Here is a 15,685-nt window from a genome sequence, read left to right as displayed (position 1 = left end):
ATCCTTACGGTGACAAATAGGCCTTGGAGAAGAAGGAGCACTTACGTCACATGCACGGGCAGGGGAGGTTGCAAAACGCTTGCGATGTGCACGGATGGTGGTGGTGGCGGTGGTGGTGGTGGTGGTGGTGGGGGGGGGACGCGCATGCTTGAGATTCGAGGTAGAGGACGAAGCATCCCTTGCAGATCGCACACGGAAAGGAGCACTAACACTGCCCAAAACAACAGCTATCTCAGGAACACATCCGCGTTGTTCCTCCCTCAAAGGCGAAGGAAGAACAAAGTCCTTAGCCTTCCAGTGCTTTATATGCCGACGGGGCGAAGAGGGTGAAGAGGGAGAGGAAGACAGCACTGGTTTTTTATGCGCACGTTTCCTACCAGTCCTCCCAACCGATAAGGCAGCCAACTTCACATCCAACACAGAGTCCAACCTCTGAAGCACTGCCTGGCATATAACCTCAGACTGATGTGCCAGAAAAGGGAGATGTAGCGAACTGGGAGGTAGTGACGACGTCACGGCTGAGAAAGGCGGATCAGAGGAGACGACTGGGGGAGAGGTCATCGATGGTGTTGTGACGTCACGGCTTCCCTTCGGTTCTAGGGGGAATCAGACGGCACTGGTGGAAGAATACGCAAAGACGGATCCCGTGACGTCATCAACGGGGCTGACGCCACAGCGTCACTCCGACTCAAAGCAGCAGCAGCAGACACTAGTGGAGAATTACAAGATGACAGAGTTCTGCTATCCAGGAAGACGACGAGGCCGGGAGGAGGGGGGATGACCTGGCCAGACTGGGGAGGGGGAGTGCGAGCCTCCACAAAATGCGCTAGCAATCCCTCTAAGGACGGGGGACCCCCTAGCCCAAGTGTCTTCCAAATCGCCGCCAATTTGGACGCCTCTGACTCTGGAAGAGAAGAGATTGATGAAAAAGCCTCACCCTTCCTGGGAATCAAATACTCCCGAGGAAGAAGGGGCTACATTACAAACATTAGCCTGGTGGCCTCCCGATACTTCCATCGACGAATCAATGGAAGAAAAGGAAGGAGACACAGGGACAACGCTACTATGGGGGTTGACTACTGCAGGAGACGCAACATCGGGAAAAGGTGAAAAACCTTCCCAGGTAGGAAGAGTCAAAACCCTCCGATGTTCTCTCTTGCCATAAAATGACCTCCACTACTCCTACGCCATGCCCGACATTCCATGCAAGGATTCGTGATAGGACAAAAATTCAAAAATTAGAATGACACCTACTGCATGTTATGTGAGGGTCAGTCGCTGCCCGAAAACGAGAACACGGAAAACCTGGAACTCCGGAGCACAACCGCTGATGCTGAGGAGGAGCAGAAGAAGCCATAATATCAGCCAAACACACACTAAACACAAGCGAAACGGGCAATGAACCGGGAAAAGGCAAAGAGAGGTTAGCACGACTCTCGCCCAGGCGGTCAAAAGAAAGACTGGCGTAGCGGCATCGTCCTTGACCAATCCTCACCCGAGCTACGCATGTGTTGCCAAATATCACAAGATTCCTTGCTTTCATCTGCTTTTTAACCAGATCCAGCTAGGCGCTAAAAATTATCCTATTGTTAAGACCGAAGGTTTGTTCATGTATGAACAAAGTATATTTACTATAACTTCAAAATTAGAGGATACAAATTCAAAATAATACAAATAGTACATACATGAGATACATGAGACAATTATACATTTACTTTGGAATGCACAACAGTTATTCGCAGAAAACAATGCCTTGCTACTACCATGGCACCCTTTGCAAGATTACATAATACGTACATAGATTGCTACAGTAGTAACAAGGTACGGTATTTACATGTACCAAAATTAGAATACATACTGTAGAACCCCAGTCCTCGACCATATTATAACGTGACAATCAGATTTAGAGTAAATTTTGCATCAGAGCTTGAACAAAAACTGGAATTTCACTAGATGAACCATATGATTTTTGTAAACAAAAGTGTTCTGGTCAGGCGCCGCTAGTTAGCGCTGTTGTTTAAAGCCAGCTCACTCTGCTGTTACTGTTTAGAGCTAGTACATACTTGCATAGAAATATTTCCTTAATTTTTGTAGCTTTCTGTACTATTGTACTTTGATTCAATCATAGGTCCCAAGACAGCCATTGCAGACAAGCAGAGGAGGAAAAGGGTAAGAACCACATTTGAATTAAGATTATAGAAAAGTATGAAAGAGTTATTTGTGCAACAGATTTAGCATCTTATTGTTAATATTTCATTAATTTACTGTAATAATTAGGCTTGTTTTTTAATGTTTTATTATTAGCAACAAGTTTTGTGCCTACCCAGTACAGTACATACTATACGTACCTAGCCTAGCCCATGGTGCGAGGTCAACAATCAGTAATATGGCCACATTGGACATAAAGCTTTTTATTATGCAGTATTATACATTTAAAAATTTAAAAAAAGGGTGTCTAATATGATGTTATTTAACTATGAACTTATTTAAGGTAATTTATGTTCAATATTTAGTACAAAAAGGCAAGGTTAGGATAATAAGTGGTACTAGTCAAGAACAGATGAATCCATTTTCAGTTATTTCTTATGGAAAAAATGTATTCAGATTTCGAATGAATTGCATCTCGATGCTTCTACTGGAACAGATTAGCGTCAAGGTCTGAGGTTCTACTGTATGCCCAATAATTAGAGAATCTGGAAATTTATAACTGCAAACAATTAAGAATTTCTGGACGCAAATTGTTGCTTTCTTGATGGACACATAAGCACAGACTTAATACTAACTCTTTCCACCTTTTGTTTTCATGGTACTTATGACCAAAAGAATTAGGCACATGTATAATGACTAAGTTGGAATAAACAAATCTTACCTGATGTATTGTGCTTATGAGCCAGATACCTAATATTCTGCAAGCATACTTTCAGCTTAACTGTACCAATTATCAGCCATTTGTTATATAGATAACACCTCCAAGCTAGACTGGAAAGAAATATTTGAATGTCACAATGGTCACTAGTCATTTTAAATCAACCAATGACATAAAAGACTAGCAACTACATAAAAGACTAGCAACTACATATCTCAAAATTTATCACAAATATCAGACCATATACTAATACCATAACAAAGTACTATAGCTTTAGTTATAGTAAATTAAAGAGTAATAATGTTAGAGAAGAAGGTCATGGATATTTTTTTCAGATTTACACACCATTGGTGATTTCACAGGAAAATAATTTGAGGAAAAGTTACCATGTTGTTGTTTGTGAATGTCAAGCCTACGGCAATTGGAATTCCAAAATAATGTTGCTCATACAAATGATGAATTGAGCTCTTCAGTTTTGTTGTACCTATTCTTTGTTGAAGGTGGCTGGGGCTAGTCATCTACACTAAAATGATAGAAACACTACCACCAATTTCAAAATTTCAGGTGCCGCATGAGTTGAAATTATAGCAATGTACTAATTACTTGGAAGTTACTTATATGAAAATGTTATAATAAAATGAAAGAGCAAACATGCACTTACTTTGATATAGTAGGTCTTTTAGGTTCAGGAAAAGGATTGAGAGCATCCAAGTCTTTCAAGCATAAAAGTGCAGCTAGTTTGATGGCCCTGGGGAAAGATGTTTTACTTAAAATTTAAATGGTCAAGTTAAAAAATTACTTCTATTTAAGCACATGAAAGTTTTGAAATTTTGATGTCCAAGTATATAAATGGAACCTTGCATATACTGAAACACACTGATAACTAATACGTAACAGTTTTATTTGGAAAGTGAATGGAAAATAATTGGTAATTTTTATGAGACAAGAAAGTTGGACATTTAGCCTACTGGAACTGCCAGCATTCTGGTGACATTCCATTTAAGTATATACTACTCTTTACCAGACAAGCATTAATTCAAGTATGCAATACGTACAGTCGACCCCACCTGTTTGCAGTTCAAGGTTTGCAGACGCACCTACATTATTTCTTAAGATCAACCTATATTATTTCATAAACATCAACTCCAAACTGAAAGATAGGACAAATTAAATAGGTACTGATGAAAACTTGTCCATGTGTTGGTAGTGGCGGGAAAATGTTATTGGAACGTCGCTCCCAGCAATGGTTGGCAGACAAACTTTTAATGGTAATGTGGATATGGCAGGGCTATGTTGTGGGTCTTTTGAACTCAGTAATGATACTCATTTACTGAGTAAGTTCTCTACCTTATACCTCCTGAGCAATTAAGGCCAGGTTAAGAAGTGATCTGTCCCATTGCTCTCTTTCATCTTAATTCTCTTTAAGCCTTGCACGAGTTGGACAATCAGTGGCTGCAAGCCACTTATTTCTCCTTTTCTTGTCACTTTTGCTGGGAATACAATACCAAAATACTAGGCATCCATTTCCCCACCTATTTGTACATCTTACAACAATATACGACTGAACCATTGCTTAGAAATAAGGTGCAGATTAACTTACATGGTCAACATTCATCTGATATAGTAGTGAAGCAGAGAGGCATTTTGCCCACCAGCAGTGTTATTGTTTGGAAAAGATGTGTGATGACATCAATTTGATGACTCCTATATGAGGGTAAATGTTGTAAGGAATGTATATGATATATAATGTTAAAAAGAAGAAACTTAAGCTGGACTAACACGTTCTAAAATACTGCAATGCAAATAGATAAATGGCAATAATGGAAAGTGAAAGGAGTGTCTTACACAAACCATGTACGAAATCCCATTTTAAAACGTTGCAACACAAATAGACAGACAGGAATAATAAAAAAAAAAAAGTAGTGTCCTATACAAATCATTTACGTATATCTAGGAGGATACACTGCCTTGGATCCATCGCACTCTATTTATTTGGTGAAACAAAATACAATTACATCTTCAAGCATACCATTCAAAAGATTGAAGTTTTGTCAATATAACGTGATATATGAAAGTGCCATATGAACTAAAATAAGCATGTGAGGTCTTCGTAAAATCACAATTTTGAAGTACTAAATAGTATTTTTCCTAACTATACAAACCTGAGGTCCTTTACATAGGGAAAATACTTAGCGCCAGCTGGACCAGTTGTAAGCTTTCTAACAAAGAAGTTCGGTAGTAACTGCTTGTTCAATGATCGGGAGTCCCGCCCAACTGGAGGGTAAACATTCACTTTGCTTTAGGCCCAGGAACAGAGTGAGTGGTGGCATGAGGTGGGACTGTGTAAAGGACCTCAGGTTTGTATAGTTAGGAAAAATGATATTGTTAAGATACAATAAAGTTTTGTACATACTTACCTGGCAGATATATACTTAGCTATAGACTCGGTCGTGCCCTGACAGAATTTCAAAACTCGCAGGCACGACGCGACAGGTAGGTCAGGTGATCCACCATTCCCGCCGCTGGGTGGCGGGGTCTGGAACTCATTCCCGTTTTCTAAGCCATAATTTCTCTTCCACCTGTCTCCTGAGGGGAGGATGGGTGGGCCCTTAATCGTATATATCTGCCAGGTAAGTATGTACAAAACTTTATTGTATCTCAACAATATCATTTTTGTACATGAAAACTTACCCAGCAGATATATACTTAGCTGATTGGCACCCTTGGTGGCGGGCAAGAGACAGCTAAAAACAAAATAATACTTAAACTAAATACATTAAAAAACAGGGAAAAAACAACCTATGTTCTTGGATAAAATAATCCATGGTTCCTACCTGATTGGGCTGAAGACTTCATGACTACTGTCGATGAGTCTGCCTGCCTCAAGAGTTTCAACGAGGAATGAACTTATGGTTGAATAACTCTTTGGATCGTGTCAATGGGGGCTAGCCCGCTTACGCGACAGAGCCTATTCTGGATCGTACCAATGGGGGCTGACCCACTTACATGGTAGAGCCTTGACCTTTTGTCATATCAAATTGGAGACTCGCCCTCTTACATGACAGAGTTAAGGTTACTAAAAATAATCACAAGGAGCACTGAAGCCAATCCCGATCACCTGACCATGTTAGTACTGTTATAATCTATGAATTGCAAGAGGGTTCCCTATTCCCTCTGACAATTAACCAATAAATCAACCACCAATAAAAGATAATTTAAACACTAAAGTAAATTAGGAAGGATTAGCCTCAGCCCCTTCTCCCAGCACTGAATTCGCCGAAACATATGCTCCCAGAGCAAAGCACTTTTCGTACGAGATTTTAACGTCTCTTAGGTAATTCGAGGCAAACACAGAATTACATCTCCAAAACGTAGACTCTATAAGTGCCTGCAGAGACCATGTTTTGTGAAATGCCATTGACGTAGCTATGGCTCTCACTTCATGAGCTCTTACTCTGAGAACCTTGAGGTGCTCTTCATCGCACTTAAGGTGAGCTTCCCTTATTACATCCTTTATGAAGAATGTAAGGGCCAAAAAGATCTCTGTAAGAGATCTTTTTGGATCTCTTACAGAGCACCAAAGACTTTCTTCTGTACCTCCCAGCAACTTTTTCTTCTCCAGGTAGAACTTGAGTGCCCTGACTGGACACAAAGTCCTTTCTTAGTTCTCTTTCCTGTTAATGAAGATAGTCCTCTTATCCTCTCAAAGCTTCTTGGCCAAGGCTTTGAGGGATTTTCATTTTTTGCTAGAAAAAATGGTTTAAAGGAGCAAATCGCTGAATCCTTCTTAAAACCCACTTTACCTTCCAAAGCTTGCAACTCGCTAATTCTCTTAGCTGTTGCTAACGCAAAGAGGATAATGACTTTCTCGTTAAGTCTCTAAAAGAAGCTGCGTGAGACGGTACAAATTTTTCCGACATTAGGAACTTGAGGACCACATCCAAGTTCCAGCTAGGTTTCTTGATTACATGGTCTTTCGTGGTTTCGAAAGACCTTATAAGGTCATGTAGATCTTTATTACTGGTCAGATCTATTCCTCTATGTCGAAAGACTGAGGCCAGCATACTTCTGTAACCCTTCACTGTTGATACTGCCAGGTTACAGTCTTTTCTCAGATATAGGAGAAAATCTGCGATTTCAGTTACAGAGGTACTGGAAGAGGATATTTTCTTCCCCTTACACCATCTTCTAAACAACTCCCACTTCAACTGATATACTTTAGAGGTGGAGACTCTTCTGGCTCTTGCAATAGCCTTCGCCACTTCTCGTGAAAAGCCCCTTGCTCTGACAAGTCCTTCGACAGTCTGAAGGCGGTCAGACTTAGAGCGGGGATTGTTTTTGTGAAACCTGTCGAAGTGGGGTTGTTTGAGAAGATCGTTCCTCAGTGGAAGCGATCTTGGAAAATCTACTAACCACTCCAGCACCGCCTGTGAACCAATCGCAGAACGCTGGCCAGGAAAGGCGGAGCGATGAGGGTCATTCTTGTTCCTTCCGAGCAAGCGAACTTCCTCAATACTTCCCCTACTATCTTGAAAGGAGGGAATGCGTATGCATCCAAGCCCGTCCAATCTAGCAGAAAGCTGTCTACTGCTACTGCTTGTGGATCCGAGATCGGGGAGCAATAGTTCTCTAATCTGTGATTCCTGTTGGTCGCGAACAGGTCTATATTGGGCCTTCCCCACAGGTGCCATAGTTGCTGGCAAATCTGAGGATTGAGGGTCCATTCCGTGGGTAGGACTTGTTCTTTTCTGCTCAACAGATCTGCCCGGACATTTTTCTCTCCCTGCACAAACCTTGTGAGAAGAGAGATCTTCCTTTCCTGAGCCCAAATCAGCAGATCCTTTGCTGATTCGTACAGGGAAAAGGAATGCGTCCCCCCTTGTTTCTTTATATAAGCGAGGGCTGTTGTGTTGTCCGAGTGAATCTGAATCCCCAGACCTGAGACCTGTTCCTCGAAATGAACTAAAGCTAGATGAATGGCTGTTAGTTTCTTTTTTGTTTATGAGCCAGGACACTTGTTCTCCTTCCCAAGTGCTGACACTTCTTCCGAACCTAGGGTCGCTCCCCACCCTGAATCTGAGGCGTCTGCAAATAACGCTAGGCGAGGGTTCTGTAAGCGAAGGGAGATTCCCTTGCTTAGTTTCTGTGGATCTAACCACCAGCGGATATTCTCCTTGATCCCTTTCGAGATTGGAAATGTTTCTCCCAGATTGTTGGACTTCCAATCCCATTTCTCCTTCAGATAAAATTGAAGGGGTCGTAGGTGTAGTCTTCCTAAGGAAACGAACTGTTCCATCGAGGAGAGGGTCCCCAGTAAGCTCATCCATTCCCTCGCGGAACAATGTTCTTTCCTTAAGAAGACTGCCACCTTTTTCTAAGCAGCGTTCTCTCCTTTTCCTGCGAAGGATACGCTAGAAAATCCCGAGAATCCATCTGAATCCCCAGATAGACAATACTCTGCTGGGGAGTCAGCATGGATTTCTCGCGATTGACTAAAAGTCCTAGGGACTTTGTCAAATTTAGAGTAAATAAAAGGTCCTCCAGACATTTTTTCTCCGATTGGGCTCTTATTAGCCAATCGTCCAGATATAAAGAGATCCTGATCCCTTCCAGATGTAGCCAATAAGCTACATTCTTCATGATGTCCGTGAAGACTTGAGGGCAGTCGAAAGTCCGAAACACATCGCTCGGAACTGGAATACTTTCCCTTGGAACATGAATCTCGATATTTCCTTGCTGCCGGATGAATTGGCACATGGAAATACGCATCCTGAAGGTCCAGGGACACCATCCAGCCCCTTGGACGAAGAGCAGACAGAACAGAGGAAGACGTCTCCATCGAAAATTTCTTCTTCAAGACAAAGAAATTCAGGGCACTGACGTCTAGAACCGGTCTCCATCCCCCCGATGCTTTCGGTACCAGGAATAGCCGATTGTAAAATCCTGGAGACTGGAGATCTTGAACCAGTTCTACCGCTCCCTTGAAAATCATCTGTTCCACTGCTTGCAAAATAGCAAGCTTTCGGACCGGATCCGAGTATCTTGCAGTCAACTCCCTTGGATGTTGTCGTCAAGGGAGGATTTTTTTTCCCTGGAAGGGATCAAGTATCCTTTTTTCAGGATCGAGAGGGACCAAGAGTCCGCTCCCTTCTGCGCCCAGACTTTTGCAAAGTGGAGTAGTCTGTCGCGCTACTTTCGTCTGGAGGACTCCCTGCTCATCTAGACTTCCCGAAGGACCTTCTAGATGGTCTACTCCTTCTATCTGGTCTGCGACCTCTAAGAGGGGTCCTAGAAGAGGAGGCACCTCGAAAGGGCTGTACAAAAGAGGGTCTCTCTTTTTTCTCGATAGGCACGGACCGGCCTAACTTCTTGGCTGAGTGAGTGAGGAGATCCTGAGTTGCCTTCTCCGTAAGAGATTTAGCAACCTCTTTAACAGTCTCCTGTGGAAACAGATGCGGGGATAACGGTGCAAAAAGAAGAGATGTTCTTTGTAAAGGTGATACGGCTCTTGCTAGAAAAGAGCTAAAGACCGATCTCTTCTTTAAGACTCCCGTTCCGAAAAGAGAGGCAACTTCTACGGAACCGTCCATAACCGCTCTGTCCAAGCAAGCCAGGACGCTTGAAAGTTCCTCCATGGAGACAAAGTCAGTGTCCCTGAGCTCTCTTAGCTAACGCTCCCAAAGCCCAGTCCATGAAGTTTGAAGACTTCCAGGGTCTTAAAGAGGCCCTTTAGAAGGTGGTCTAGCTCACACATGCCCCATGTTGCCTTAGCAGAAAGCAAAGACTTCCTCCTGGAAGAGTCCACTAAGGAAGCGAAATCCGCATCTGCGGATGAAGGGAGGCCTAACCCCATAGGTTCCTTGGTCTCGTACCACCTTCCTGGTTTACCTGTTAACTTGGAAGGAGGGCAGGAAAAAACTGTTTTGCCCGCTTCCCTTCTGGAAGTCAACCACTCTGAAAAGGTCTTTAAGGCCTTTTTCATACAAAGAGCAGGGCGCATCTTGACGAAGGAAGACGACTTGTGAGCTTTTGTGCTCGACATCAAAGATCCTGGTGAAGGAGGGTCAGCAGGATGAAGGGAGTCTCCGAACTCCTTTAGCAGCAAAAGGGAAAGCCTCTTGTAGTCAGAAACTGCTACATCTACGGGCTCCTCCTCTTCCGATACCTGTTCCAACGGATCCACCGAAGGAGACCGTTTGGGAGTGATCTGGCTCTTCCCGGGAGAAGAACTCCTTTCCCGAGAAGGGGAGCGCTGAACGTTCGAACTTCTAAACGAAGAGTGAGGCTCCTGTCTGTCCGAAACACTCTTGCGCCTACTAGACTCTTGTTGTCTAGGCTCTTGCGGTTCGCCAGGCTCGCGGCGCTTGATAGGCTCCTGGCGCCCTGATTCAGGGCGCTTGAAAAAATCCCCGCGTCCTGATTCCTGACGCTTAACAGGCTCTTGGCGCCCTAACTCTTGACGCCTAACGTACTCCTGGCGTCCTGCCTCCTGGCGTCCTGACTCCTGGCGCCCTGACTCCTGGCGCCCTGACTCCTGGCGCCCTGACTCCTGGCGCCCTGACTCCTGGCGCCCTGACTCCTGGCGTCCTGACTCCTGGCGCCCTGACTCATGGCGTCCTGATTCCTGCCTTCTAGCAGACTCCTGACGTCCTGAATCCTGTGGTCTGAGAGGCTCTTGACGCCCTTTCTTGCGTCTCGCTGCCTCTTTGCGCCTGCCTGGCTCCTGGTCCTGCAGACCCAAAGGATCCTGATACTTAAATCGGTTTTGTCTATCTTCCGGTTCCTTGAACCTAAACCGATCGAGACTTCTGCTCGATTCGCGGCGGTCCTCTAGGAGGAAAGCAGGCTACGATCTTTCCTGTCTACCAGGATTCAAAGCCTTACCCGTCATAAGGCGCTTTGGAGAAGAAAGCCTATAGGGCGAAAGAACTCTCCTCTCAGGAGAACAACTCCTATCGGACGAGTCTCTCGACGATGGCGATAAACGCCCTGGAGATTGTGAGGGTTCTCTCCTATACGAAGAGGGGCGCTTAGCGGAACTCTTAACAGGGAGCGAAACATCTTTCCTCCTTGTCGAGTCCTTAGCAAATGAGCCTACTAAAGAAGCTAACTGCTCTTGCAGATTAATCAAAAACTTCTTCGTAGGATCCTGAAGAGAGGGCTCCTCTTGTCTTGTCTTCTTAGGTACCGAAGGCCAATTCTCGGGAAAAACGCTCTGGGCTGGAATCAGCCGCGTCTCCTTTAGGCACCTTCCAGGCTCTCTTCAAAGGGCGCGAAAGAGAGGCCGAACTCCATCCTCGTTTAGGAGAGGAAGAGTCTGAGGCCGAAAAACACTCCCTTAGGACGCCTTTTCTGCGGCAATCCGAGGCAGCCTGGGACTTTACAACAGGATCTGCCGAAGGGACGCCTGACCGTTGGGAATGTTCTGCATCCTCCCTGCGGCTTTCGACATTCCTCCTCCCCTGGTCCTGGGAGTTTGGAAGCGGTCTAGGCCTAGGAGCAATGAGGAACCGGTCCAGACGGCCCCCTCACACAGGTAATTATTAAAAGAACATTCATTCTCTCTGCATTTAGCGCAAATACTATGAGGATCTACTGCCGATTTTGGCAGCCTAACCTTGCAACCTTCCCTACTACAAACTCTAAACATAGGTGAAGCCTTAGCGTCAGACATCGTGAAAGAGTAGTCAAAACCAAAGTCGAAAAACAGTCCACAATAAGCGTATGCCAAGCCAGAGAAAAAACAGAATACGTCACCAAAAAACCAATCCAAATTCTCGGCAAACGAGTAGAAATCCAAGATGGAGGAACGAACAATAGGTGTTGTCCGTTCAACCGACAGAGAAATTATGGCTTAGAAAACGGGAATGGTTCCAGACCCCGCCACCCAGCAGAGGGAATGGTGGATCACCTGACCTACCTGTCGCGTGTGCCGCGAGTTTTGAAATTCTGTCGGGACGACCGAGTCTATAGCTAAGTATATATCTGCTGGGTAAGTTTTCATGTAAAAAAATACAATTTACTTCAAAATTGTGATTTGTTCCGACACGTAATACAAACCCTCGGTCCTTTACATAGGGAAGACTCACTTCTTGGTGGGTGGAATCTGAGTCTTGTGAACAGACTGGTGTTCGTCCGACCTTGGTTCCCTCCTTGGTCGTAAGAGCAGAGGGAGGGATCCTAGCCTCTGTCCAACTGATCGGAGTGTGCACTGCAGGATCAGTGGTCAGACCTCTGGACCAAATTCATAAGAGGGAGGCAAGGGTGCCTCTTATGAACAGCAAGCAAGAACTAGTTCCTACGCAAGAGCAAATATAAAATCTTGGGTTCTCTCTTGCTGTCGTCCACTTCCCCCCTTGTTAAGGAAGTGGTGGATAAACGCTTCCATTCCTAGTGAAAGGGATGGAATGGAGCTCGGTTACGTAGCTTACCTGCATCGATCATCCTGTCCAGCGTGGTGACGACCACCACCCTCTGCCCGCAGGGAGAGGGAAGAAAAGTGGAGGAAGAGAAGCCAGTCACTCTCTCATTCACTCTTCCATTCATGCAGTCTCACAAGGATGAGATGCTATCTTGTCCGGTAAGGGAGCTGGGTAAGCTGCACAACTTGTTGAGCAGCCACCACGGGTCACAAGGAAAAAGTGTCCAAGGACCTGTGGGCAATATCCCAAGGTAGAAGGAGGTGAAGGTGGTCTGGTTGGCCTAAACCCCTGCCTTCAGTACCTGTGCCATGGACAAGTTCTTGCGGAATGCACCAATACCTCTGACTTCGTGGGCTCACGGATGAAGGGTACTGGTGTCGGCACTCCCGTCTGAAGCGTACGCCTTCCGGATTACTTCATGAAGCCAGAAAGAAATAGTGTTCTTGGACACTTCTTGGTAATCCCGGTGCTAACGAAGAGGCGTAGACACTCAGGCCCGAAGTGACGAGTTCCCTTCAGATAGCGCCGTAGCACCCTCACAGGACAAAGCAGCATCTCATCCGCATCATCGTTGGTGAAGTCTTTCAGGGAGGGGATCGTGAAGGACTCGAACCTGTTGTCAGGGACCGAAGGGTTCTGAGTCTTCGCTACGAAGTTCGGGACGAAATCGAGCGTCACCGATCCCCACCCCCTCGAGTGCTTAACATCAAAGGAAAGACTGTGAAGTTCTCCTACTCTCTTCGCCGATGCCAGGGCCAGCAGAAAGACGGTCTAGAGGGTCAGATCCCTGTCTGATGACTCTCGGAGAGGCTCGAAGGGTCTGAGAGTCAAACTTCTAAGTACGAGAGTTACATCCCACCCCGGGGGCCTGAGTTCCCTGGGTGGGCAAGACCTCTCGAAGCTCTTCATTAGGAGTGAAATTTCCACTGAGGTGGAAAGATCGATTCCTTGCAGTTTAAGGACTAGGGCCAGGGCAGTTCTGTAGCCTATAACTGTGGAGACGGAGAGGAGCTTCTCTTGGCGAAGAAAGACGAGGAAATCCGCTACCTGCTGAAGAGTGGATCTGAGTGGAGAGAGACCCCGTCCACGACACCAACCACAGAAGACGGACCACTTCCCCTGGTACACTGCTGCAGAGGACTGTCTGAGGCACCCTGCCATCTCTCTTGCTGCTCAGCGAGAAAAGCCTCTCACTCGCAAGAGATGGTGGATAACCGCCAACCGTGAAGACACAGGGACCGAACTGCACAGTGGTACCGTTCCACTTGTGTTTGGCACAGGAGATTGTGCCAGGGGGGAATCTCTCACGGTGCCTCGGAGATAAGAGCCAGCAGGTCCGGATACCAAATGGCCTGAGGCCATTTTGGTGCCACCAGAATCATCCCAAGATTGCTGGTGACCAGCACTCTGCTGATCACCTTGCGAATCAGACAGAACGGGGGAAAGGCGTAGACTAGGAGATTGTCCCACGGGTGCTGGAACGTGTTCTTTGCAGCTGTCCATGGGTCCGGCACGACGGAGAAGAAAACCTCGAGTTTTATGTTGTACTGGGTGGCGAACAGATCCACAACTGGACACCCCCACAGGTTGGAAAACCTTTCCGCCACGTCTGGGTGAAGCAACCATTTGGTACCAATCACCTGATTCCGGCGGCTGAGCTTGTCTGCTACCACATTCCTCTTGCCTGGAATGTATCTGGCTGACAGCTCTACCGAGTGAGCTACGGCCCACTTGTGCACCTGCATCATCAACTGGTGCAACGGGAAGGACACTAGGTCCCCGTTTGTTGACGTATGCCACTACCGTGGTGCTGTCGCTCATCTACACCACAGTGTCTCCCATCACTTATTCCCGGAACTCTTGGAGTGCGAGGAACGCAGCTTTGAGTTCCAGGACGTTGATGTGAAGGTGCCTGCAACCAGCAACTCTTCCAGGTGTGCGCCCCAACCCTCGGTCGATGCGTCTGAGAACAGCAACATCTCCGGAGGGGGAGTGTGCAGGAGCACTCCTATTACGAGGTTCCTGTCGTCTAGCCACCAGGCCAGGTCCTCCCTCACTTCCTCCGTGAGAGGAACAAGGAAGGACTGCGGATCTCGTGCCTGTGACCAACACTCCTTTAGTCTCCACTGGAGAGACCGCAGGTGTACGCCCGTGAGAGACTAACTTCTCCAGTGACGACAGGTGACCAATCACGACCTGCCACTGCTGAGCTGACTGTTCCCGTCGAGACAGGAACCGTCTGGCTGCCTCCCTGAACCTGCTGATCCGTGAGCCTGCGGGGAAGACTTGTGCTGCTACTGTGTCGATCAGCATACTCAGGTACTTCATCCTCTGCTTGGGGTCAGCATCATACTCAGGTACTTCATCCTCTGCTTGGGGTCGAGATCTGACTTCTCAAAGTTCAGCACGATCCCCAGATAGTGGCAAAGTCGAGAAGTCGATCCCTGTCCTGCAGCAACTGCGAGCAAGAGCTCGCCAGGACCAGCCAATCATCGAGATACCTCAAGAGACGTATCCCGACCGAATGGGCCCAAGCCGACACCAGAGTGAACACTCGCGTAAACACCTGTAGGGCAGCAGAGAGACCAAAACAAAGTGCCCTGAATTGGTACACCGTCCCGTCGAGGATGAAGCGGAGGTACTTACTTGAGGACTGATGGATGGGTATTTGGAAATATGCATCCTTCAAGTCTACCGAAAGCATGAAGTCGTTCTCTCTGGTGGAGTCAAGCACTGAGGGTGCCGTCTCCATTGTGAACCGAGTCTGGCGAACGAATCGGTTCAAGGGAGAGAGATCTATCACCAGTCGCCAGGCCCCCAATGACTTCTCCACTAGGAAGAGTAGGCTGTAAAAGCCCGGCGACTGATCTCTTACGACCTCCACAGCTCCCTTGCTCAGCATGGACTTGACTTCTTCCCGAAGCGCTACATCCCTGGCCAAACCAGGAACGTACGTCTGAAGGTGGACCGGGTGTTAAGTGAGGTTGGTTGGTTGGTTGGTTTTATAAAGTTTAGGTGTAACACCAAGCACTGGGGCAGCAAAGGACATTCAGCACTTACTGTATAACTTTATGAAATTATACGATGTGTTATATCAAATAAAGCAGGTTTATTTCGTGGAGATAATTTACTATATTTTGAAGTGGGGCATTTTCTTCCAATAGTTCTTCAAGCGGTATATTATATGTTGTTGGATCTTCGTTTTCTTTCACATTTATGGCATTCAGTTAGCAGATGACGGACTGTGACCAGAGTATGACAATGGTCACAGTAAGGGACCTATCTTTCCTTGCCTTGCAACATCAAGTATTTGTATGTTGAGTATGTATGTCCTATTCTTAATCTTGTTAATATGACATCTTCCCTTCTTTGACATTGTTGTCTATTCCAAGATTTT

The 15,685-nt window shown here is 46.1% G+C and overlaps 1 protein-coding gene across 2 annotated transcripts in view; it reads right to left on the bottom strand.

Moving 5' to 3' along the window:
- The window catches only part of LOC135210332 (uncharacterized), a 109,657-nt gene that overhangs the window by 31,452 nt on the left and 62,520 nt on the right, over positions 1-15,685 (bottom strand). The window contains exons 2-3 of one of the 2 annotated variants that reach the window (XM_064243220.1): positions 3,528-3,614; positions 2,870-2,979 (exon numbers count right to left, since the gene is read on the bottom strand). In XM_064243220.1, the coding sequence (XP_064099290.1) occupies positions 2,870-2,979; positions 3,528-3,614 (197 nt within the window). The remainder of the gene's footprint in view (positions 1-2,869; positions 2,980-3,527; positions 3,615-15,685) is intronic. The other variant, XM_064243221.1, reaches the window with a different exon arrangement.

The sequence above is a fragment of the Macrobrachium nipponense genome, chromosome 39 (genome assembly GCF_015104395.2).
Source record: "Macrobrachium nipponense isolate FS-2020 chromosome 39, ASM1510439v2, whole genome shotgun sequence".
Classification (NCBI taxonomy): domain Eukaryota; kingdom Metazoa; phylum Arthropoda; class Malacostraca; order Decapoda; family Palaemonidae; genus Macrobrachium; species Macrobrachium nipponense.
This window is presented reverse-complemented; position numbering and strand designations above follow the sequence as displayed.